This window comes from Psittacula echo (assembly GCF_963264785.1).
Source record: "Psittacula echo genome assembly, chromosome: 5".
Lineage (NCBI taxonomy): Eukaryota > Metazoa > Chordata > Aves > Psittaciformes > Psittacidae > Psittacula > Psittacula echo.
In genome coordinates, this window is record NC_137739.1 from 43734168 (window position 1) to 43761165 (window position 26998).

The window sequence follows — 26998 nt, forward strand, 5'->3', positions numbered from 1 at the left end:
TAGAATGTTACGGAGTTTTGCAATCTACCCGTAAATGACGTGAGAGGACCAACTCTCTGCATACCTAATCTATTACAAATTACTAAATGCTGGGATAGAAAAAGCAGATGCCATACAGAGTCATATTTGTGCCATCCTGTTAACTTTAATCTTTTGTAGCCAGGATGCTGAGTTTCTGTTGGTTTCTCATCTGTTTTTTTCTAAGGAGTCATCATCATTTTACTGCGTCTGTCTGTAGGATGGGGAAGGAAACTACATTTTTTTTCCTGTAGATTTGAAGTTCAGAGCTGTAAGCGAATACTGTTTTCCATAAGTTCAGTGCCCTATGCACATGGCTTCAAATATTGCATATGCAACCCGAAAATAACAGAATTTTAGGTCATTTCATATTCTCATCTTTCAGAAAGGGAGAACTCAGTTTTCTGGAATATAAAAGTTCTTCAACCTCCAAGGGGCAAAAAAGCAATTTAAGCTTCCCAGAGCAACTTCACAAGCAGGGACAGCTACCAGTGATTAGAGTATCGCATTTTTTTCAGAAGATCATCAATTGTAATGACCTTCATATCCTGGATTTAGATTCAGAAGATGTTTGTGTTAATAAGGTTGTGTCAACAAGTGTTTCCATCTTCACTTATGATATCCCAGGGACACATAATTTAAGAACGCTATAGTGCACAAATGCTGCTGTTACTACGACAAAGAACCGTGGGGGAGATTAATTTCCACATTAATGGTACAAACAGTACCATTGATAAGGAAAAAAGATGTGCAAGTGTTCAGGAAAGTTGCAGACATGGAACAATTAAAACTAACAGAAAAATATTCCAGTGAGTAGAGTCAAAAAGCTGTTCTTTAATTTTTAAATTTGCACAGCAATAATAGAGACAAATGAGCCTCTGAAATATTTTGGAAAATGTCACTTTGCAAACCTTGTAGATTGCTTAAATGTTTATTAAAATGGACCAAAAGCCAAAATTCTCTGGGTAAAATAAATACTTTGTCTTTGCTAAGTAACAATATTTGTGAACAAAACATAAAACTATAATTTTCATGTGTCAAACACAGTAACGTTTAAGATTAAATGTTGGAGTCAGACTGGGCATTTTTTTACGTCTTCCTATTTACAAGCTACTCATTAAGACCATTTACCTCACGTTAGCTATTAAAATGACTAACATTTTTAAAGTTTGCTCCATGACTAAAATAAAAACAACAGAAATGTCCTTTTACCGTAAATTAACAAAAAGCAGAACCATATTTTTGTTATCTAGGAGAACATACTGTTATAAATACAGCTGTTTTTCATCTACAATTACATAAATAATAAACATGCTGCCATTCACAAGGATTTTAATAGAAGATTCTATATAAGCAATATTATGATCTAGCAGAGGATGGCATGAGTTTTCATCATTCATTTTTATTGTACTTATTCAGGACCCTTGTCTTCATCTGAAAATTGTGGAACAGACTTCTTTGCTACAACATTATCCAGTCGCTGTCCTTGCAGATATGGGTTCACACTCTGAAAAAGTTTAAAATTATTTATACTTATTAGAAACAGGGAAACATAGAAAAGGTCACTAGCATTCATGGATCTATTTATGTATTTCTTATCTGTCAAATACTTGCACACTGAAGGAAAAAAAAAAAAATTACTTCCAGGGAATAAATCTGAAAGTCAATCAATGATTTGTTTTCTAGTATTTTTTGTGTGCAAGAATTTAATCCTATCCACTAAAAAGCGTACAAGTGAAGGAGAACAATTGAGAATAAATGACAGTTTGAATTAAACACTCTTTTTGCTCCACTTCTACTTTCCTCAGCTCAGCAGAGAAGCAGCAGCAACAGATCTCACTCCCTAATTCCTGAGGCAGGATGGAACTTGCTTGCAAAGTACAAGTAAGCTTTAGCTTTTTAGGCTCTGATGAATCTTATGCTGGGAGACGAGTTAGATGCCATGATACCATTTCTGACCAAAGTCTCTTCTTTAGCCCAACTCTTCTCTAGGAAACCCCTCCTTGCTTCCTCTCTTGATACTGAAATAAAAAAGTGCTGGCACAGAAGCAGAGCCAAGCAAGGTTTTGGCATAGGAAATAGCTCTCATACCACTGCCAGAACAAGGGAAGGCTGGAAAGAATATCCCTGGAGAGGGTTTAACTTCACTTTGCACCATGCAAGCAGCACAATGTGAAACTGAAGATGAACAGATCCTGTCTCAAAACTGTTTGGAGATCGTAGTAATGTAGAACGTCTACGCTTGAATTTTATCTGTAGCAATGGAATAAAATGCATTTACTGTAATTGCAAGTATCAAGCAGTTTAGTGGAGCTTCAGAGTTAACTTAAATATTATTTACACCCACTTTCTGGCCTGTTACAGTGTCAGTGTAAACAAAATTCAAGTGTATACTTTCACAGATATAGACAAAAATACTAATGTGCTGGATTTTGATGCCAATAAAAATTGTTTGCTTAAGGACAAACTTTGGAAGAATGCAAATTTTTCTGACTCTTGTCAGGCTGGCTGTATCGCAAATATTACTTAGGGTATTTCTGTGCTTCTTTCCCCAAAATGTAAGAATTCAAAACTATGGAAAACAAAAGAAAAAAAAACACCCAACTTTTAAAATAGGCATGAAATATTTATTTTCAATTATCCTAAGTATTTGTCAGATCTCTGGAAAAGATCTGGGGTTTGTCTTGTCTTCAAGCTTCAGACCTTGGGTTTCTCCAGATTTGTAAACGCTATCATTAATACCTAATCATAGCACAGAGCAGCCTTTCTGCTTGCTTCTGTTGTTTTTTGAGTGCTTTGATTGCTTCAAGTAAAAACATAAAAATATTAAGAACCAGAAATGAATGGTGGAAAAATCTTTGAAAACAAAACACTAGTTTAATGCTTTAAATTGTTAAAAATAAGACACATGTAAATGATTTGTTTGTGTTTGTTTAAAGAAGTTCTGTTTCATGTTAATTTAGTGAAATTCATCTGTTGCATAAACTTCTAGGAATTATTTGAAGATTCTTAGGAAGATGAATTGGTCTTTTTTTTGGAATGGTACTTGCTACTTTTTGAACTGAAGTGGAAGAGAATGAGAATACAGAAAAATTTGAATTCTCAGCTGACAAAAGAAAACACATAATAAAATGCAAAATTTTTGGCTGATTTTGCTAAAAAATGTTTAATCCTATACAGCTGTGCTGAATTCGAAGTAACACGATTCCCAAGTACCTGCGTGCTCAGTTCCGAGCCCACGGCAATGTGACTCAGGGATTACAGAAGCACTCCTGTCATGTTTGGGATAATAGATTCTGGACAGGGCTATGCTCATGCATAGATATTTTAAAAAGGGGAGAACTGCCAGCTAAATTAGTGGTCCCCATAGGCTTGCTTGTTGGGCACTGCAAACGCTGCCAAAAAAAAAAAAAAAAGACAGTAGCAAACAGTAAATACATACCTTTGCTATATATACTGATCATTTGTGTATATGCATGTTAGTATGTGTATTTATATACACACAGAATATATGTAAGTTTTGTAGACACCAGTAGTGCCTTTGTGACTACTCTGTATCTACAGCATTGTATAGATACAACACGGTTACTTTGTACACATTTGCACAGGACTTGCTTTAAGCTAAAATACGAACATTCTGACCCTAAAGACCAATCTGTTGCTGGAAGCTATCCTCCCTAACTTCCCTGTCTGTGCAGAAGGGCATGGGGGAGTTGGCAGGGACTGCAGAAGGCAGGAGAGGAACCCAGCGATCTTCATTTCTGGAAAAATACACTCTGATGCTGAGAGCTCTCAGTTACTCTTCTGCTGACAAAGTAAAAATTCTGAATTGTTCATTAAAGCATTAGCAATTGTTACAGTATTACTCTCAAAATAATAAAATACTTTAAATTATAATGAATTTACTGTTGACATGCCTGCACTAAGAAAATAAATCTGCTGCTGCTCTAATCACTCTAAGATGCTGTTCTAGCTATTAATAAATAATCCAAATAACTATTCCCAGAGTAAATTCTACTCACTTTAGAGTGAAAATCAGGTGCCTACTTTTTCCTTTTCTGCTAACAAAACTGAAAATTAAATGTAAGTGGGAATCAGATAATAAGCTGAAGATAGATCATTAATTTACAGCTGAACAGTGTTTATTGCCAGCGGTATGTGAATTGGTAAGAAATGAACTCATCTCCTCCCATTCTAGCAAAGACTTTAGGTTTGAGAGTTAAATAAATAAATGCGTCAGTTATTTTAAACCAAATTTACTTCATTTACAATATAAACTGTGTCGTCATTTTTTGAAGGGCTACTTTCTGGCAGAGAGCTAGGCTTTCTCTTCTTATAAAAAAAAATACATATATATACCAGTGAACAAAGCTGGACTCTGCTTGAGAGTGATTTTTGATAAAAGGAAGGTTGACCCTACTAAAAAGGGAGAGGTGATAGTGAGGTGGACTGCACAGAGCTTCTCTGTGATACATGGATTGCCTTCCTTTTTCAGGGGCTGAGAGATAAGAATGCATTCATCTTTGTCTTTCAAGCAAGTGGGACACAAAGGTAGGAGTTTAACCTGAGGTAAATCTAAGTATGTAAGTGAACCAAATTACATCAGCTAATTAACCAGTCCTACTGTCATTTACACCCAAAACCATATTCACATGCATGGGTAGTGATAATTAATTTTACCAATATTTTAGCAGGAAACTTAAATTATGTTTTAAAGATATTTAAATAATTTTAAATGGTTTTACGCAAATAGCATAGATTTTAAAACACAGTTAATATAAGTTTTTTTAAATTAATGCTCTGCATTGAAGTGCGTCTTCTGAAAGCAACAGGCTATTTACAGAAATACATCTTGAACTCTGCAGACAGTCCTGAATCTTGCTGTAGTAGTTTATCACAGAGATTCCGACTTTACACATTATCTGAGGTATAATGCAGAATAAATAATAATTCATTTCAACAGTATGATATTAATTCTTATTAGCTCTCTAGATAATACAGGGGCTGTAAAGTATTTTGATAGTTACCCTCTTTCTTCTTTTTGGACCACCATTAATCTTCTCAAAGAGTAAGTTCTTGCTCTGGAAGGAGAAGAAATGCAGCCATCAAATTCATTAGACTTTTCTTTAAAAGTACATAACTTTTGCTGTTAAATATTACCAAGTTTAGAGAGGTGTGTAATTTTATAGGAAAGATAAACCACAAATAAATATTTAGATATTCCGGGTAACATTCTGCAGTTCTTCAGAAGCAATCACAGTCTTACTGACAATTTAAAAGCCAGTAATTTTCCCCTATGTTGCACTATATTATCATCTGTGTTCAGGCAGTAAGTGCTTCAAGTACATGAGGGTATAACAATATCAACTGGATGCTCCCCATCATGTGATACCCGCTATGAAGGAAAAAAAAAAAAAAAAAAAAGAGACAGAAAGAAAAAAAGAAAAGCAAGAGTGGGATGGATAGGAAGCAGGAATCCTGCCTCTGATACATCTTTCTATACACTTGAGGTGACATAAGAACAGAAGCAAAAATATTTGCTTTACACAGGATTTTATAATTCCTTTTAAAAATGGCAATTGGCATCATTCCTACTGTTTTGTTGTCTTAGCTTATTCCATTCCAGATATCAACACTTTCCAGTGCAAAGTTCTGCTGAAAGGAGTTCAGCGCCAACTCTTCCTTTGTTTAAGTAGTGCCCTCAGTAAAGTCTCTAAGAACCATTTGGTCTATAACATTTTTAATGGCAAACCTTTTGAAAACTGCCAAAAAATATCTTGGCAGAAGAGAAAGTTATGATGAGAAAAGAAGAAGAAAAAAAAAAACACAACACAAAAAAAACCCCTCTGACCATAGTTTACATAAGTGCATCCACATATTGTTGTATTTCATACAAGCAGTGAATTCTAATAAAGTCTGGAATAACACACATGCTCAACACATTTTGTTTCAATTGTGTATTATGAAGAAAAACAAAACTAAACCCTAACCTGAAAATGGAAGAAGAGAAGAATTACATGTATAAAAGCAGAACACTGTATAAACAAGGCCATTAATTCTGCTATAAACAACTGACCTAACATCAATTATATAAATAGAAAGTGTAATTCTAGTGCGAGACAAATTCACCAAACACTTCTATCGTCTCTTCAGCCCTGATATGAGAAAAAACAAACTTTTTTAAGTGTTACAATGAAATCTGCCAAAATTGTCTATTTTGTACTTCTCATGTTCATTAAACCCCAAATTCACAAGGCCTATCTCTTGCCTGACCTCAGTTATTTTGTCTGAGTTGTTCCAAAAAGGAACAGAGATGAAGTTGGCCAAGGGAGACATTCTTGACTAGTCACTTATGCAAACTGACTTCAGGAAAACTTCAATTTAACATTTTAAAGAAACCTTCAGATGTGTAAATTATTCTATTTATGAAACAAAGCACTGCTGAAGCCTCTCTTTGTAAACTATTTGACCTTATACTTTTCACAGAGGAATAGGATTTCTGAAACAGAAAGAATTTCATGACTACCGCAGCTAAGATTTTTGTCACTCAGGAAAATTCCTCACAACTGAACTGTTCCTGCTCAGAAAGATTGTATTTTGTTTAGTCTCTTTGGGAATGTTTGAAGACTGCAACTACTACTTAAGCGTTATGCGGAGTGCAAAGCAAATGAGGTTATGGAGCATGAGCTAAGAGTATTCTTGTACAGTAACAGCAATCCTGAAAATATGTTCCACTGCGTAAGGGCCCACGCTCATCAGGCACCAAAATTTGCCCATGAAGTGCTCACCATTCTCATCCATCACTTAGGAGTTGTTAGGAATGAAGGCAGAATCTCTCCAGTTAAAGATACACTTCATATGGAGATGTGCTGCATGTGAATTGCTGCTTTCCCTTCACTCTGGAGCTTCCTTTGCACCCTCCTGGATTAGGATACTGCAGGCTGGGATTTGGGTGGGAAAAACCCAGAAATTAAAATGCTTACAACTAACCAACCGATGTCAGGGAGAGTTACCCTTAGATCTTTCAGACTTCGCTGAAGCTTTAAATCACTGATAATTGGCAGCTCTGTAATCTGGACCTGCACAGTTATTAAGCAAAACTGAAAAAGAAAACTGCATTAGCAAACTTGCATCCTTACAGAAGGGCTTTTTTTTCTGCCAATTTAGTCTTATTCGATATATCAAGCATGACAATTTTTATTACACCAAGCATATTACACTGAATTAAACAAGCTGGACTGTCTGAAATTGAAGACCTACCATAACCTGTCTTAATAATCACCCTTGACATCTAGATATTTGGTAAAGAAGAATTAGTGTTACTCAGTGTAACTGAAGTTGGACTAAAATTAAATCTGAGTAACTAGTTTCATGTTTCCATTAAAATTAGGAAGCCAGAGATGATAACTTCTTTAACAAGAAGTTCAACTTTGTCAAATATTTTTATCCCTGTTTCCCATTTGCCTTTCTTTGCAGTGTCTTGTATCCCTCCATGTAGCTGATAAGCAAAACTGGCATTATTTCTACCCTTAAAATGAAATGTTAGCCATTGCTTCAGTAAAAAGAGATGTTACTGAAAAACACATTTGCTTTTAATTTTCCATTTGTACTGATACTGGTGTCAGAAACCACAGCTGAATTGCCCTCCTCTTTTTAACCCCTACATGTAGTAATAGTTAACACTTTGGGTTTCAATAGATACCTTACATATAAGTGGGGTTAAATTTGTACTGTAAATTGCATATTGTATGCTATCTTTTTGCAAGTCATTCTGGATGCCAACAGCACTTTCTCAGACTATCTAAAGAGTCAAATTGCAAGATGCAGAAAAGGCAGACTCGAACGGAAAGTACTTGTCTCCTGCAAGGAAAAGCCTGAACTGAAGGGGAAAAAAAACCCAAACCAACCAACAAACAACATAAATCTTAAAAACTATAGTTACACAATAGGATATAAACTTCCAAAAGTTCCTTATCTTATTAGTTCCATTATCCCCTCTAGGTTTTCCATGTATGAGGAGAAAAAAGAAAATAGTCTTTGGGCTAGGGGAGAGTATAAACTAATTATCTCACCTTATAAATCACTTGTTCCCAGGAGTTCCCACAGGGCAGCATATTGATATTTGGAAAGTTGTCCCAAAGACATGAAAATTCTTCCTCTTTCTTCCCTCTCCTAACCCAGTATACATTTGTTATGATTCATATACTATGTATTAGTAGTATCTACACATAATATTTCACATCTACATGGAATCATACACTTTCCTGTATGAGACAGCTTCTAGACTTGTTTTACCCTTATGTGTCTACTATTCATAGGGTACTGCAGAGGTCCCACAGCTTTGCAAGCATGAGAGTCTGTCACCAAAACAAATCAACCAACCTGTTTCTTTGCCATTATTCATGAACGAGCAGGTCTTTTAGTTGTTTTTTATTTTCCCCTGACCTGCTAATGTAATCTGGGTTTTACTGTGGTTATGCTAAGGAATGCATGCTGGCTGCTTGAAAGGACAAGTCAGAGGGAACTGTAACGCTGCCTCAACCACTCTGTGGCAGGAAAAGGCAGGGGAGAAGCTCCCCCAAGAGCTGTGAGCACACGCCAGCTCACACGGGTCCAGGAGACACTCTGGCTCCAAGGGCCTCAGATGGTGGTGACAGCCTAGTGCATTCACAGCACGCAGGAGTTCGTGGAAATGCAGTCTGTAAATACACAGCCATTACAGCCCCTCGGGTATTTGGTCCTAGGCTCTGTCACAGGAGAAGCGGGAATGGGCTGCTAGTGGACAGAGGAGATTCTGGTGGCTGCGGGCAGTGGGAGGATGAGGATGCACACAGTCACTCGCTGAGCAGCCCACAGTTGGCTCTGTTGGTCATTTACAACCTAATCCAGATGACAGTAAGTGAGCTAAAAGATCCACTTTATCGCTCATTTATAAAGCTCAAACAGCTAATTTTTAGAGTGCTTTTCTGCTCTTATTTTTCTAGAAAGATAAAAATAACAAAACCAGCCATAAAAACCAGATACAGTTGTATTTATCTTTTTAATGTGTAATAATATACAATAAGTAGGCAATTGGGGCAATTCTCCTGGATCTCAGCAGAACATTTGCTCATGCACATTACCAGCTGTTTCATCTCTAATTAAAAAGATCTGGAGCTGGCTATGCTGCAGCTAGATATGATTACTGTTTAGTACCTAACAGTCTGTTTTAATCCATGCATGAGTTTTTTCCCCCAAATTAGTAGTGATGGACGGAGAAATGAAAAAGGCCAGTATTCACTAATGATCACCTACAATTTGTTAAGCGTATACATTCCTGATGACAATGCCGTATGTATGCTTGATTCTGAAATATTGCTATAGGCCAAAGATTTACAGAGGTGCTTTTATAGTCTTCAAAATGGTATTATGAAAGTAAATTACTTATGAATAATAAGAAAAATAACAGCATTGTCTGGCATAAATAAGAAAGTTCACCATCTGGTGTTTTTAAAATAAAAACCTTTGATGGTAATTACTTAGAATGCAACGAGAGTTTCCAAAATTTGGATATTTGGCATGATTCTCTCTAGAAATTTAGCACTCACATAAGTAATTAAGACTATAAATCTTCACTGGTTTGATTATGAACGATGAATCATTGTCTCACAATTACAGCAGGAGCAGAGGCTGCCAAGCATGTCCATTTATCGATCTATGCTTATAGAGCACTGGTTTAGGGCAATCTTCAGTTGTTAAAGTGTTATAACAATATAAAATGAGATTTTGTGATTTGCTGTAGAAGCATAAATTATGATCATTGTTATTGTTTTCCTGGTGCCTGAAGATGGATTTGGGATTTGACATTTGACTGATGTAATCTAAGATTAAGCAGCAGAGCTCACTTTGGAGCCTTTACCCTCCAGAAATAGTCTAGCTGCAGTTAGTAAGGTCCTTGTATGCTCAGAGCAAGATTTTTGACCTTAGTGCAGCTTGCTGTTTTTATTATATGCAATGTGCAAGATTACAGATTTTTAATGTAATATAGTGCACAACCTGAATAGAGGAAGAAGCAGCATCAGTCCTCCAAAATCCTTAAGCCAGAGCGCTTCCTCAGACCAATTTGCTTGAACCAAGATTTTCTTAAGGTGTTCATGCGCTGCTGCACTCCATTTCTTTATTTATTTTTAGTATCTAAGTAGCTGAACAGTGAACAGTCACTGAACCTGGATAATCTGTCAAATTAGGGACCTGCTACATTTTGAAGCCTTGAGCTGAAATCTGGACTAATTTCAATTACATGTTTACTGTAGTTTGAAAGGTGGTTTGCTGCATTTATCAAGCTCATACACAGTTGTGCTTTGGGACAGGTAATGAGAGAAGGATTTCTACTTTTTATTTTTATGGGCTTTTCACCAATCAATCACAGTCATTATTCCTGTATTTTTAAGGGCAAGTCCATCTTTTTAAGAAGTTTCCCTTAATTTTTCCAGCAATAAGCACAATTTTCTCCTTCTGGTTTCATAGTACCCCATGCAGCAGACAATACCTAGTTTCACATGCAACAAAAATAATCACACAGCATGTACTTACCCACTTGCCCATGTTGGGATAGTCATGCTCCGGATCAAAAAGGTGTTGGTGCAGCTGGTATTCTCTGCTGAACTCTGCTGTGTCTGGGGTATTTTCTAGACACCCATCATCAACTGCAAAAGTATGTTAGAAAGCACTATGTACCACATTAATCAACAAACTTCTTTAATGCAACTATGCAATTAATATAAAAAACAAACAAAAAAACCTGGATGACTAGAAAATACCAGATTTTTTTAAAAAAAAAAATAAGGAGTTTGTCAGGATATATTTCATTAAAAAAAAAAAAAAAAAAAAAACAAAAAACAAAAAACAAAACAAAACAAAAAAAGAAAACCAAAGACACAACTTAATGAGACTCCGAAATGGAAGAGATTTATTTTCCAAGCTCTCCCATTCTTTTTTAAATTTTAAATTTTAAAAAAATTTCCTTTTAAATTAGTGATTGAGCTTGATTTTACACAGAACTGCAATGTTATTCTGATTCAGAAAGGATCGGATCCTCTTTTAATTTTTAAATGCCCAAAGGAAGCTTTAGAAATTGTTTAGGCAATAATTTTGAAGCTCATGGTAAAACAATGCTGTGAGCAAAGACAGAATTTCCTTCACTGAATAGCTCTTCATGAATTCCATTTCTGGTTTGCTACTTTGTTCAAAATGGTTGAAAATCATTTATGCATCACAAGAGCTCATAAAAATGCAATGCGGCAGAAGTTTTATGCTGAAGACACTTCTGCAGATTGGTAAGTATCTGATGGGTCCAGAAACCTCCTTTAATCACAGTGGATGGTTTGCAGACAGTGTCACTTCAAGGGCAATACCCTTTAAAATTTTTTTTACCAAAAAAAGTCATCTTCAGATTAAATGAAGATTCAGTGACTTGAGGCCAGAGTAGCTTTTTGGATACAGTCTGATCGTGGAGCTCCCTCTGCTTTGTCAACATGGGGAGCTTGCAGTCCTAGAAGAAGTCCTAGAAGAACTCATACCCTCAGACATGTATGTCTCAGACATACCTACGGAGATCCTACCATGGGGCATGGTGCTGGGCATCCAAACAGCAATATCTGCAAGAACACAGGCACTCCGGAGGAGACACCTGTGAACTTTCCTTTTCTGTACCTGGGTGATCATCATGTAAAAAGATGTACAGATGGATTATCTTTTTCCTTTAGATGTGGGAAACAGTAAAGACTTGACTTAAAAATGAGTGGATTGAATGACCTGAAGAGGTTATTCTAAGTGCAAGAGATCCTGCTTTCTCTCTTTTCTCCTTAAAACAGGGGAAAAAAAAAGTTCCCAATAGGAAACAGGGAAAACTAACCACAGTGGTTAAACAACTCAGAAACCATTAAACTTGGTCACAAGCACTTAAAAAATATTTCAGTCTCAGCAAGGACAAGGTCATTGCAAGAGAGAAGCAGGTGACAACAGAAATGTGGTAGACTTTCTCAGAGCATCTGTGTCTTTTTGGTAGAAAACACGAAGGGCAGCTGGACATATGTGTGTCTTCTGTGACTGCTAATCCAAAAGTCTTCAAGCTCAAGTGCTCCAGGCTTATGTACTCCTGCTGTGGAATGTGCATATGTAGACAGCGACTGGAAAAATTGTTTTCCATTAAGCAAATCCACAGACCTGATTGAGGAAGGCCTCTGGTAATTTGTATGCATAATACAGTCACCACTTGAATTTCCATTTAAGGCTCTGAAAAACATTTTACTCTAATCCTAGTAGATACTATCTTCACTCCCAGAGTACTTATGACAGAGCCATTTATCCTAGCAGGCAGCACTTCCCTATGAATTCCCCCTGCCTTCAGATCTGACTGTATTAGCTTAGCTAATAGCTAATAACAACTTTTATTTCACCTAAGAAACAAAAATTGAAGGGATTTTCAAATACATTTCTCTGGATGTCAGGTTTTAAATTTATTTATCTAATCACTAACAAGTCTAATGGGCCAGCACAGAACTTACTTAGAAAGTCTCTGTATGTAATGTGTGTGTGAGAAAACTTACACCCGTCATTTGCAACCTGTCAGGCAACAGCTATATTGAACAAAATGGAAGATTAGATACTATTTCGGAAGAGATGCAGGCATCATCACCAAAGGGGCTGTAACAGAAAACAGTAAAGGAGGACTGTTCAAAATCTTGTCATATTTTTTGAATGAAATGTAAAAACACTGTTTGCAAAACTTTTCATGTGTTTTTTTTTTTTTTTTTTAATCAATTCTAAGCTAGTTAGAACATTTTTTAATAAGAATACAGACAACTGGTTTGCATTATCCAAATAACATAAAAGAAGACTAAACAGAAAAGATTTTTAAAGGATCTCTCAGCTCACAAATGAAAAAATGAAAAAAATAAGAGTGCTCATTCCCAGTTCCAGCTTCCAAGGCAGCCAATGGGTATTTTACTACTACTTTCAGAACTGGAAGTCATTCCTTGGCTCAAATAACAGGGAAAAGATCAATTCCCTTAGGGTATGCCTTTATCATGCACATGCAGCACTGCTTTCGACATCCTTCAGCACAAGCCACCCAAACACGGCTTGATGTATGCACAGTTGCAAGCTGAGAGATGCACTGGTTATCTCAGGTACCATACTGCTCCGCACTCCAAGGCTGCACTGCTCCTCTGCCAGAGTGACCCTACGTGCAGTGCACTGGAGTATGTCCACGTCGTTCTGTTTCTTGGCACAGATGCACCCTCCGTGAGCTATAAAGCCACATGGGCTGGAGCCAAAGTATCTTAAATATTGACTTATGGTCTGGATTGGAGATCAGGGCAGACAGTTTCATTCCTCTTGGCACAATGAAAGTCTCTAAAATAAGGGTAAATCTCATCTGTACAGAATGATAACTTTTTTCAGGGGCCAGCCTAAAAATGAACTCCCTCAGGAACAAAACACTATTGTAAATCTCACTATCTTCTACCCCAAGGTCAAGATGATTTCTTCCACCTGACCTTCTCTAGCACTCATACAGCAATACAGAAGGTGCACATATTAACATTAAAAAAAAAAAAAAAAGCTTATCTAAAACACCTTGATTGATCAACAGTTCAGCTCCTTGAGTAGAGAATGGAAGAAAACACCCACTGCTGATCAACTGTTGTACTACTTATTACAGTGCTGAAAGACTGAAAGAGGTACAGTGAGAAGGCCACAGCAGAATTACCTGTTTTTCCAATAGGGCAGGGATTTGGAGGGTCAGGATATCCTTGGTCTTCACTGAAATCCTTGGGTACATTATCTCCCGTCAGCTCAGCCACAATGTTTGGGATATTGCCATAAGGACCCAAGTGCTGGAGACCCTCATGTGCCCCACCTAGCAAAGATGACATACACACACTGTCTTTTTACAAGATTGAAAGTGTGAGTGTTTTCATAGCTTCAAGTAATCCAGACTCTAAAATACATGTATAATTGTTATAGAGACAGATCCAAGTTTAGATTTCAAACATCTCTTTTAGAAACATAACTCTGTGACCTAAATTGGGTAACTTCGGTAATGAAAAATGAAACTAGGAAACGAAATCAGCCAGTTATCATTAATCTTAGGGTTATGTTTCTTCCTTAACTATTTAAGTTACAGGTAAGAAAATGCAGAGAAAAAGAAACATGAGACAGTAATGGAACTTAATAGATTTACAGCACAGTCATCTTCAGTCACCAATACCTTTACTGTTGATTGCAGCAACTAATAACTGAAGAAGATATCGCAAGACAGCACCATGGCAAAAAGACAAAATTAATGACACTAGAAAAATAATGGCTATTCGCACAGCCTAGAAATACATCAATGAAGTCATGTGGGGGACCCAAGGTATAGCAAATTTGCTTGTATAAACTACAAAAATTATTTTTAAATCAAACTATTTCTTACACACCAATTTCAGTTTCCTGCAGTAATGGCGAAAAGTGAGTAAGAGTCCATATTGCTGATTAGAATTCTTTTGCAGGTATACTTACACAGTGGTCATTATGGTATGAAACATCACATGCAGTGAATTTTGTACTTTTACTTAACAGATCAGGCCTAGATGCAGGCTTTTATATTTGTCTGCATATATTTGCATGAAGCACCATCACTGCAGGATTACGACAGCAGCATGCATGCAATAACACTATGTATTACTATATGTGTTATTATAAAACTACGTGCAGGTTTTATAACTCAGTGGTGGAGGACACAATGGGTGATGGGCTTCCTGTTCATGGGCAAACACACACAGAAGTGGTGTGCAACAGCCTTCTTCCACACATCTCAGCTTGGGCATCTTGCCTTTGATAAGCAGGGCCTTCCACTAAAGGTTTGGGAACCAAGCTCAGGCCATTCTCTTTATATGTCTCTCTACAAATATCTGTCTGCTGCAGATCTTTTCTGCACGCATTACTGGCCAAATGCATCGACAGGCTAAAACCCAGCTGCTTGCGGAGTTTTGCAAATACTATTGTACAGTATTCTTTTGAATTCCCGTCAAATAAAAACTTCATTTCAAGCATGCTCTTTTTCTCTGCCATATGACAGCCACCACACACGTTGCAGCAACAGCTAATATAGTTACTCAGTTCTGAAATGGCTGTGTGACAGCAACATTTTTTAAAAACCCTATATAATGAGGGATAACAACATACAGTCAACATATAAATTCCATGAAAAATGAATGAGAGGAAAAGGAATTTGAATGATTGGAAAATGTGAGTTTAAGAGTGAACACAGATGCAACTGTTTGGGTAAATAGGATGATCACCATATTATCACCAAATAGTCTTATTTACATTTCTACAATTTTCATAGGTCCAGAAGACTGGAATAAAGATTCTGAACATGAAAGCTGCTCCAGAAGAAGCATTCAAGTACTCCTGTTCCAACTTACAAATAAATACTACCAGCCTAAAGCATCTTTTATACAGCTAGGCACTGTAAGATAACATAATCACTTTCAAAATTGCTAACATAAGGAAGCTTTGAGAAATTTTGTATTCATTTCTATGTTTAGAAGTAGCAAGCGAGTCAAATCATCTAGATTTTGTAAATAATCAGTTGGAAGCTGACATCAAAATACCAGAAGCAAGATATATGTTTCAATTTTATTTGCATTATAGAATAAAATCTAATCAACATGCTAATTTTCCCCCTTAAGTACACATTTCTTATTCTGTAATGCAATGTTGAAGGAAAGTTTCATAGATATGTAACAAACATAAAAGTAGCCCTATAAAAAAATTTGCATCTCTGTCACATGCATTTTTTCCCTTGTAACTGACTATGAGACCAGGTACTTAAACCACAATAGCGTTATACACACATGAACTTTACTATATATTACTATATATACACTATATATTTACAGTCCATAGTCAACACAAAGATGGTGCTTGTAAGAACTGCAGAGATTCACAATAATGCTGTGGGGATGAGGTTAAAAAATGTATAACATACATTTAATCTAATGTCATTTAATCTAACATCTAATGTATACCATAAAATATTTCCTTTGTACTGAGCCCCTTCACATGAAGATTGATTGCATATATGTACTTAAAAGCATCAGGTTATGATTGTGCTGTAAACTACAGAACCACATAATCAATAGGTGTTTGAACATGCTGTATACAATGTGGTTCACTATGGGACAATCCATCAGATAGAAGCATATCTATGCTTGTATGTGGTGCAGACCTCTTGGCACCAAAGTTCCATCCATAAAGAAAACAGAGGTACTTAGCAGGCTCCAGTGTGCTATATATAAATGTAAGTTTAAACCTCCTGCCAAGAATTCCCTTGACTGAGTACAAAACAATCTTTTTATATTAATATAAAGGATTGTTTCCTTTAGGTATAAATGTCCAGGATCATTTAAGGGTTTTTCCTTTCTTTCCAAGACTGGAGACAATAGCACCTGCTCTGATGCCATAATTTAATGAAAGAAAATGAAAGAAAAAGATGACTAAGGAACTTCTTGTAATTTGCTATCCAAAGGAAGCATGAGAGACACCATTGTTAAAGTATTTGAAACTGGACTGGCAAAAATACAGAAGAATAGTACAGAGAACATGCTTGTACTGAGAAAGGATGACCTAGATAAATCTATTTTTTCCTCATCTCTCCTTACTTCTTGTATGAACTGGCTTTTGTGTGCCACATTTTGGTGAAAAATCCTCCAAACGAACCAGCTCCCTTTCACGTGTGGGATTTCTGTGTGAGAATGTAGTGATTTTACATATCTACAGGATAAACTAGAAGTTTAGGCCTTTTGGACTGAAATCAATACTGTCATAAGCAAGATTTGGATTTCATTTAATATATATGCACCAAGTACATTTAACCACCTTCAGGCACTGGTCTTGAACTGTTGCAGAGTGGAAAACAAAAATGGAACTATGCCCCTCTCTCCTTTCCTATAATTCTGGAAAATCATCTAATTAATTGCTGGTATCACCTCAATTAGAGATACCTGGAATGAATAAAAATTTAAAGTGCTCACATTTTAGCTCATTTCCTTGTAGAATCAAGACTGTCTCTATGGGTGGGAAGACAATATGGTGACCGGTTTTGGAGAAAAAAAAAGGCGGGGGGGGGGGGAAATAAGAAAACACAAAGAGCAACTAGTTCCCTGCCAGTATTGAACATTCCGCTGATCAAACACATCCAATGGAAATGCTGTTAGTCCACTGAAATTCTAGAATTCTAGTTGCTGCTACCCATCTACTGGTAGCATAAAGAACAACTGAAACGAATCTGCTCTCAGAAGCAATCCTCCACATCAAATACAAACAGGTAATGCTGCCCCACAAGAAGACTCATTTTTAGAAAGTCAGTGAAAATAGATTTTCAGAGTGTGAAATTACTGCAGAATATTTAAAGACAAATAATAAGACAAATTTGCCTTTCAGTCTGATTGGAACTGTTTCCCACATCATGGTATAGATAGGGTTATCCCTCTTCCAAATTCAGAAAAGAGGTGGTTTGGCCAATGATAGCTAGAAGATACAAAGTAGAATGGAGTATGAGCATATGTTGTGAGTAAATAAATCCCAGATCTCAAATTAAAGCCCTTTTATACATAGTCATGCTAGATTCCCTAGTTTTCATATTTTTGCTCTTAAACATAATGAAGTGGATTCTTAAGGTGTCTAAGCCATTTTCAGATGCACAGAGGAATACTCCCCCCAAGTAAGATCTGCACCTCTTATGATCTTGAGCTATACAAACTCCAAGCAAATACGAGCTGTAAGGGAAGCCTGGTATACCTTATCCTATTTGTGTAAGATTCCTGAGGAAGTAAATAGATATTAATCAGAGATGCAATACCATCTTCGCTTCTTTGCAAAACCTTTTGTTAACCTAGACTCCTAGTTCTTATCACTGCAAAAAATGCATTTGCATTTCATGGGACAGATACAAGGAAAAAGTTCTTTACTGTGAGGGTGGTGAGGCACTAGAATGTGGTGCCCAAAGAAGCGGTAAATGCTCCATTCCTGGCAGTGTTCAAGGCCAGGCTGGAAGCAGCCTTGGGCAACATGGTCTAGTGTGAGGCGTCCCTGCCTATGGCATGGGGGTTGGAACTAGATGATCTTCAGGTCATTTCCAACTGTTCTATGATTCTATGATTTACCTTGTATCACTAAAAGCTTTACAGTTCAAATGTGATTTCTTCCATGCATCTTCAGCTAGCTTCATCCTAGAGTCCTGTCCTGGTTGCTGAGATGGATTAAGATCAAGAAATAAGAGGCACTGAAAAAAATTACGAATTATCACATTTTCTCTATTCCACAAAAGTTGCTAAATAAGACAGTAAGAAAGGAGAAAGAGCACAGAACTGAGTATGGAAAAATGCAAACCTAGCCAACTTCCTTAACCTTTCAAGATCATGCCTCAGGAAACCCAAGAAAACTACAGCTATACATACTCAAGCATTCCAGATTCCAGAGTCAGCTTGTCTTCTTAATGACACAGTTTCTTAAACTATAAAGATTAATTTTCTTTTTTCTCTGCAGAAGGACAAATTCTTTTCAATGTGCTTTTTAAAGCCTTAAGCACACACATCATACAATTACTGACCTTGTTTTCAGTGAATAATTCCATTCTATCCCATATTTTAATTACAAACAGTAAAAATATGTAAGATATTAAATGTTTTTTTGTGAAATGCTTTTTTGTGAAATCACAAAGTAATGCCTATGCCCCTCTCACAATAAACTTATAACATTAGCTTATATACCATTATTATTCATTATTCAAAATGCACACACAAAAAAGATCTAGCAGCTCACTGTTTTGCTGACAGAGCAAAAACAATCTCTTAAGCCTTTCTTGGTTGAGCAGTCCTCTTATGGACTATATTAGTTTGCCCTTCAGTTTGAGTGGAAAGCTTTTGCACTTCACTGCATGGATGAGCTTACTTTTTACAGACAGTGCAGTGTGCAGCATGCAGCAATAGGCCTCCTCTACCATGCTGACTTCCAGCTGCCATGCATCAACAGAGTCAAGGGGAAGCAAGTCAAGCACACACTCGGTGTGTTATGGTAGCTGCCATAACATTAGCTTTCTAATGACCACGTGTGCAGTGCATAGCTGTATGGAATCAGGCAATGAAAGGAAGCAGGTGACCTACTTTATCCCACACGGGATGGGACACTATTTCAGTCCCATAAATTTAGCATGTCAATGAAAGACTGGAGGACTTTATTCACAGTTATTGACACCGGCCACATGAGGAGTCCAGATGCTCTGTCAATGTCAGCACACTCACAGTTAAAGAAAAATACTCCTTTTGCACCTATAACATGAAGCATGGGGGCACCAGAATTGTGAGGAATGAGACCGTGTCTTCTATCTACTACTCCACTGAACTTCACGAAGTTTTCCTGGTCATGTTCCCACTCATATTCATTCAATTCCATTTCCCATGCAGATGGCTCAAAGTCCCAGCTGGTTCTTCAACAGAAGTGTTTAAAAGCTTCGCATGCCTGTCTGATAGCTGCCACCAGGATGGACTCCCCCAGACAGCCTCGTTATGAACAATCCCAGAGTGGGGCTACAAAGCAACCAAGTCTCTGCTTTAGTGAGTTGGTATAACCTTACAACTCCACAAGCAGAGTCAAGATGTGGTTTCTTTTGCACTTGAACAAAAATGTTGGCACATGATGAAGACGCAAGAGAGTGGTGAGATGAAGAGCTCTGCTAGGTAAGACCAGTGCTACTCTTAGGTGGTGCAAGAGGTAACCTTGAGGTGGGCCAGCTAACCTGTGGTACTAAAGCATCCCAAGGGGAGAAACCAGCTTCTTCTTCCCTTCTGTTCAGTGGCTGAGAACATTCCTCTTCTCATTCATCCCTGCAGCAGCTGTGAGGGCACTGCTGAAAGCACGCACGACAGGAAGCATGGAGAGAAAAGCTCTGCAAACCTCAGGAGCATGCCAAAGATCCTATCTCCTGCACAAGACACCACAATCAAGAAAAGCAAGAATCTCTTCTTTGTCTAGACTTCTAAAATATCTTTTCATGGAACCAAATAAATTTTCAAAGCTTCTCTTACTGTATTTAAAATTCAGATGGAAGCAGGGGAAATGTACACAATTTTGAGAACAATTAGAAAATGGTACAAATCCTAACTAAGGATTATTTTAAGCATATGAAAGACAAGTGGGGAAAAAATCTTTGAAAACAAGAGCTCATCATCATTTGTCCAACATTCAGTGGCAGACTTTTAAATTCTTACGGACCATATTCCATTGCTAGATAAAAATTTACAGCTTTATATTAAATTTCTACATAGCATCTGCTAACACTAGAAAACAGAAGTACTATAAAGTACAAGACAATACAGAAGCTATCATATTCGCTCCTCTCCTCAGGTTTCTTACCTCTCTTACTGGATTATTTCCCAATAGTAACATGTAAAAAATAAATTAAAAATGCTACAAATCCCATTCTGATTGATTAGTTACCTTTAAGTACACGATAACCTACTTAATTCTAAATCCCTACAGATCAGCCACCTTTCTTCCCTGAAAGAGTTCCATCTCAAATGGCTTTCGGCTTTGATGGCATCTTTTAAAGATAAGTCCCCAAGTCAGAACCACATGCAAATAACAGATCTGGACAGAAACAGGGTTTAATGCACTTTTCTTCTTGTATGTCCCATTGACTGCCTTCTTTGACAAGCACATTAGTTTTAAGAAATTTCTCTGCCTCTCCCCAGACACACCAAGGAGACAAGAGCAGTGTCTACGCACCTCCTGCAGCACCGGGGCATTGAGGAACGGCAGTTCTTGAAACCGAGAACTGGCAGAGCAGACTACGGTAACAACCACTGCCTCCACTGGATCTTGCCCTTGCTCCTCAAGAGGGAAAGCTGTCACACACCTCGAGGTAACATGATACCACCTCCACATAGCGATACGAACACCGATTTTGCTTTCTTACTATTCACTGCTTGTCATGGTTTATACATTTAAATTGAAGCACTATGGGCCAAATTTTCAACTACTTGTCTTTGTTAAAGAACAAACAAAGGCATACTGAGTCATTATTTTCCTGGTTTTGGAGTTACAGGTATAATTGTTTCATATTTTCTTCACAGAGCTGTGCCATACCACTTAGATAAAGAAAACTCACTGTAAACCACCACTGTTGTTTGGCAGTGTCACCAGTTTTTAAACTCAGGGGTTGTCATTTTAAGTCACCTCTCATGACATGTACCACTGCCTGATACTCAAATTCTGGTTACATTTGACATTACAGTTTGAGGAATAAAATACAAAGAAAACAATAGGAATTCTTAGTCAGATCCATACAAATCTAGATGTCTACCGTATTAATGGATGAAAAGTGAGGCTTTACCATTGTCATTTTATGTTACAAATTTGAGATGTTCATATTAAATTTTGAAATAATATTTCCTGGGCTATTTCAGTAATTAGCAAAATAAAAAAAAAAAACAAAAAACAAACCACAACAAAACCCAAACAAACAAACAAACACACCCCCCAACAACTGAAAGCAGAGACTAGCAGAGTGATATTGTGGTATGATTTTGTTTGTTAAAGGTCAGGCCTGTAATGCAGCATTCAACTGAGGTCACACGTGCTTCACCAAAAGCAGTCCCGCTATGCATGTTAATTTACATTCTAAGTACAGCAGGACTTTCTCTATAAAACAGGTGCAGTAATCCAAACCCCAAATGATCGTGTGGTCTCTGCGCTAAATTGACATGACAAAGTGGCCCTGAAGCAGCAGAAGGTCTGCCCAGCCCTGTCTCAAACTGCCAGCCCAGGGACTCCATCACTGCTACCCTAGATGCTGGCACAGCAGATGTAAACTAGAGCAAAGAGGATGCAGCCATCACATTGCCATGCTTGCTGACCCCAAATATTATACTCCCATGTGTCAACGGTTATTACTTCTAGTCACTCAGTGAAGTCCAAATATATTCTGGTATAAGCACAGCACACTCTAGCCCAAAAGCAATGGAGTGCAAACATAATTTCTGTACTGCTTTCACTGCATACATTCATAAGCAAAGTTTTGGCAACTTTCTAATAAGATTTTACTGTTCTTGCAGGAAACAAGTAGCAGTTCTGTAAGTCTGTTATAGGCCAGAAAGCAAAGTAACCCAGCACTTAGTTTTCTTATTAGGAAAATAGAAACAAAATAGACAGACATTAACACATGCGAGTAATTGCATAATTTTACAGGGAGTAAAACTTTTATGCAGAGAGCTATTTGTACAGTCTGTGCTGACAAGTCATTAACTACCAGTTGTTAGTAGAAATATTAGCATAATGTTCCAGTCTCTTTTATCTTTAACAGTCTCAATCAGGCAAACAGTAACTAACTTCTTCTAAATCAATAATAGGGTATGTACTTCCTTTCGAAATAGTCAAATAAACCTTAGCCTTTTCTCAGCATCTATAAGCAGTGCCTGCAGAAGAGACAAAAGCCTCCCAAAGAGGCATCATTATTTTCTTATTCCTACAAACAATTAGGATTTAAGACACATCATTTAATGTTGTCACTGAGGCGACAGCATTGTGCCTCTTTTGCAGCTCTGGGCTGTCATGCCAGCACTTTCATCAACCATCATCTTGTTTGAAGTATTTTTAAGAAATAAAAACAAAACAAATCAAACACAAACAAACAAGCCACCCAAGAGGTTTTCCGTTGTACCAAATTGTACAGAAGACAATGAAAATGTAAGGAGATCATATTTGCAAAATGAAAATAAGACCACATTTCCCATTACCAAATGAATTGCTATGAATTGCCCAAGCTGAGCTAAAGGTGCCCCCATGCGTTTAAGTGAGGTTTTACTGTTCTCCCAAGCTTGGCTTAATAGTCCTGAAAGCTGCATTACACATATATTCTTCCCCCCCCCCCCCCCCCGCCCCCCAAGAAAACCCCTTAAATATTGGAATAAACTTACAAGCATGCAAGGGAACAAAACCAAAAAACATGTGGTCTGTAACTCAATAAACCCCCTGACAGGCAGAAAAAATAACCTGTATATTTTTGAAATGTTGAAGCTATTTCCTTATGTTATTCTTTTGTCCTCTATTGACATAGATACAGTCTCCTTCTTGTTTACACAAAATCTGAATGTAGCCCAGTGGTGCTTGTACAGTATTTTAGTGATAAACCTAAAGAGTAACTACAGAAACACAGCTACTCAACAAAGATTCATTTGCCTTTCTATTTTTTCCGCTCTTTTTATAGATAGCGCTAAGTTACTCTACAATAGCTTTCTGAAAAGACAAATTAACAAGGAGAGTGAATATCAGAAAAGTTAAAGTAGTTAACATGGGTTTATTTTAGGAATCGGGATGTGAAGAAAGAAAATCTATTAACTGGTCAGCAAAAACCAGCTGCCTCTAAGATATCACCTCGGGTGTTAAAAACACCTTCAACCTGACACTCATCACGCAGGATCTGTTCGGCTTCTGCGTGCTTACATGCCATGCACCATCTGCTGGCTGCGATACCCAAGCGCAGGGAATCAGTCAGCAAACTCCCATTTTTGTGACATATTTATCCTGTGAACTGCTTCCAGACAGTTAACAGTGCCCTGGCAAGGGAGGGGAGCTCAGGCTGCTGCCGCACTTCCCTACGGGCTCTGTCCTCACCAGGCGGCTCTCGTTGCCACCGAGAGAGGGGAAAGCCACACCACTCACACTCCTCTGAACCTCCGACTTCCCCGTGGGTTACACACAGCTTGAACACAGGAATTTCTTGGTAGATTAAACTCTTTATCAGGCATTTTCTAGACTCTACTCCTATTTCAGCAGCTTGACCTGAGGTAACAGGTAAATTGACAAATGCAAAGGGAAGGAAAAATGAAAACAAACATTCTAGATTTCAATATAAGAAAAGGCAGCAACAGCAGCTTCTTTCAATTAACAAGCCATACCTTTTTCTATCTATCAACAAGAGATCTGGTCGCTTAGGAAACAGAACACATGCTGCAAAATGTGTTTTCTGAAAAGTGTTTATCTTTCAGTTGTCTTTGGTACAGAGCAAGTTTGTGACTTCACTTACTACAGCCAAGGCAGCCCTAAGCATGTTTTTATTTTTTTGTGGGACTGGGGCAGAATAACCACATATCATTCTTTGCAACACATCCATCGTGTGGTTTTTAGCATTTTAAAGTCAAAAATATGATTAACATCAGAAAAGACATAAATAGCTGAGATGGAAAATCGGCAAATTAAGAAATATGCTTATGAACTAACAGCAATAGTATTTTTTGATATATGAAATGATTAAGATCTTTCTCAGCTGGAAAAAGTTATTATAACAATTACTTAGATTTACAAACATTTTATTATAATCAGGCTGCTAGTATAAACTTGTCTCTATTATGTCTCCAAATTCCAAAGCCAGAAGAATTAATTTTTCCTGGCAGCACCTTGTTTGCAAGTGTACATATACAACAGGTGAAATCTTGGCCTTTTTAAAATCAGTGATACTTCTGGAGTCCTGGCTTGGCTGAAGCTGTTGTACCTGCAGCTATACACTACTGCAGGTCTACTCTGCTGGGGCAATTTCTGATGAAAAACATTTTGTTAACTAAACCAATTTTCTATAGGAACATACTAAAATTCTTAAGCTCTGATTGATAAAGGGTTTCTAATGCTGAGATTAAATAACTGGTCAAAATGAGAAACAGATGTACTCCAGAACAGGCAATGGGTTGATTATAAGGATGCTGGCAACGGATGAACCAAGTTTTAAACTGTCTGCTTTGATTACTGCAACCTACAGTCCAATAAATGGCTGGAAGTCAACCCTCCTAGCAGCTTAGAATTGCTCATAACAGGAATTTCACACCAAATTTTACTCTCCACTAGTTTCAGGCAAAAATTCCCAATGAAGGCAGCACCTCAGAAGAGTAGTTAGTGATTTACCACTTTGCCATGATGGTATTCGGGATGAAAACTCCATTTTGCCTTGACATATTTCAATTATTGTTAAACTTCTTTCTTCCCTACCCTCTTAGTTTTCCCTTCTATTATCTCATATATATTTTTAAGGACTTGCACACCGAACTATTAGCCAGTATATACATTGCTGCAGAAGTTTAGTAAACCCACTGTTTTGAGGTACTAGAGACCAAATGCTTCTAAAACAGTAGACTTTCTCTACAAAACCTGTACATTAAAAAAAACACACCACTTCTGCCAAAATCATTACATTATGGAAGGTAAAAGATGGATGATGATTTTAAAAAAAAGATCTTGCAACAAAATGGCAAAAAAGTCCATGATTTTAAGCTCAGGATATTCTGCATCTATATGCAAACCAGCAATTATTACTAAAGATTACTATTAAATTAGTCATAACTCAAAGCAGAAATTAGCTACCTTCAATGCTCTGTGGACCAACCAGATTCATAGCCTGGTGTGCTGGATATTCTACCCGGGGTCTGGCAATGCCCAGTTGCTCCATAACGCCATGGAGGAGCCTCTGGATATCTGCTTCAGAAACCCTGCCAGGAGTCCTAGGGCTGTGGCTAAAAGCTGAAGCCGATCCAAACACCAGCAGAAATACCATGTTACGAAGCAAGGCAGGTGTCATTCTGGCAGCCACTTTCATCCTGTGAAAAAGAAAGGAAATTGATTATAAATGATAGTGGGAAAAAAGTCCATAACGCATGCTGGAAATAACTTCTGCTCTCACTACCACACACAAATGTATAGTACCGCATACAGTCTACTACCACAGCTTCTAGGGGCAGCTGAAAATCTAGCCAGCTGAAAACTGGGGAGGAGCAGGGCTAGCGGGGTGAATGGGCTCTTCTCTTCTGAAACAAAAAAAAAAAAAAAAAAAAAAAAAAAAAAGAAAAGAAAAGAAAAAAAGGCAAACCGCAGAAATAGATTTTCTGATTTGTGTTTGCCCACAGCATTCATTTACAGTCAATGCAAACAAAATGGGCCCACTGTTTCAGTTAATGACACATGTTCCCTCCCATTTATTCTATCTTATAAAGCTCTGGGCTAAAAGCAAAGAACCCTTCATCCTGGAACTGTGTTTTCCAAGGTCCGAAAAATTAGTCACTCGAATCTTCTAACCAGTCTGGATTATATTTTATTAGTACCTTAAGACAAGGGGCTGTCTGCTTCATATGCATCATCTTCCCAGCCTGCAGCAAATGGCTGTCATTTTTGTCCTTTCACTAAATGGCTGCACAGTATAGTTTATTTGGGCAAAGAAATACATAATACATGTATCATGTAATGATACATGAAATACAAAATATAAATTTATAAATACAAAGAAATACATATACATACATCTATATCAAGCACCACTTACTGTGCTCTTTGAAAGGCTGAATTTTAACCAGAACTCGTTTCTTAAAGCTCCGTTTCCTCCCGCATCAGAGAATAACTGAAATGCATCACTTCCAATCTCCTGAATAAACAAAAATCCCTGCGGTCCCCCTTGCCTTCCTTAAAACACACACAGCTGCCAGATATCTGCAAGCCAAACGTTTAAAGATGCTCCACTGCTTCTGCCACCCCACGTAAGGCACCTGAAAACGTCTTTGAGGCGAAAATGGCTGAAAGAGCTAAGGCTGGAAATACTCCCGACACGCCGGTGCGCGGCTCCACCAGAGCAGAGCACAGCACAGCACAGACCGCCCATCCCGCTTCATCCGCCTGTGCCGCAGGGCGCTGCACGGGAGTCGAGTCACCTCTTTCTTATTTAGATGGGGAAAAGCCTGCTTTCTACAAAACATCCCCCGTTAACATGCACCCGAGCAGGGCTGCCGCTCCGCTGCCCTCACACCTTGCACCGCCGAGCTGCGTCCGTGGAAAGCTGGGCTGTGTATCCTTCCCTTCCCCCAGTACCAAGGGTGGCTTAGCCACCGCAGGAGGCCCGCGGGCAGCCCCGCTCCTCCCT

At 37.8% G+C, this 26998-nt stretch overlaps 1 protein-coding gene across 1 annotated transcript; it reads right to left on the reverse strand.

Annotated features, from left to right (window-relative positions):
- Positions 1 to 1429: 1429 nt before the first annotated feature.
- On the reverse strand, positions 1430 to 26513 carry SCG5 (secretogranin V; the record flags this gene model as incomplete). Its single annotated transcript, XM_080620172.1, has 5 exons — positions 25456 to 26513; positions 13769 to 13918; positions 10591 to 10703; positions 5046 to 5099; positions 1430 to 1525 (listed from the first exon to the last, which is right to left on the reverse strand). The coding sequence occupies exons 1-5, from the start codon at positions 25685 to 25687 to the stop codon at positions 1430 to 1432; spliced, it is 645 nt and encodes a 214-aa protein (XP_080476298.1). The 5' UTR covers positions 25688 to 26513.
- Between the last annotated feature and the right edge of the window lie 485 nt (positions 26514 to 26998).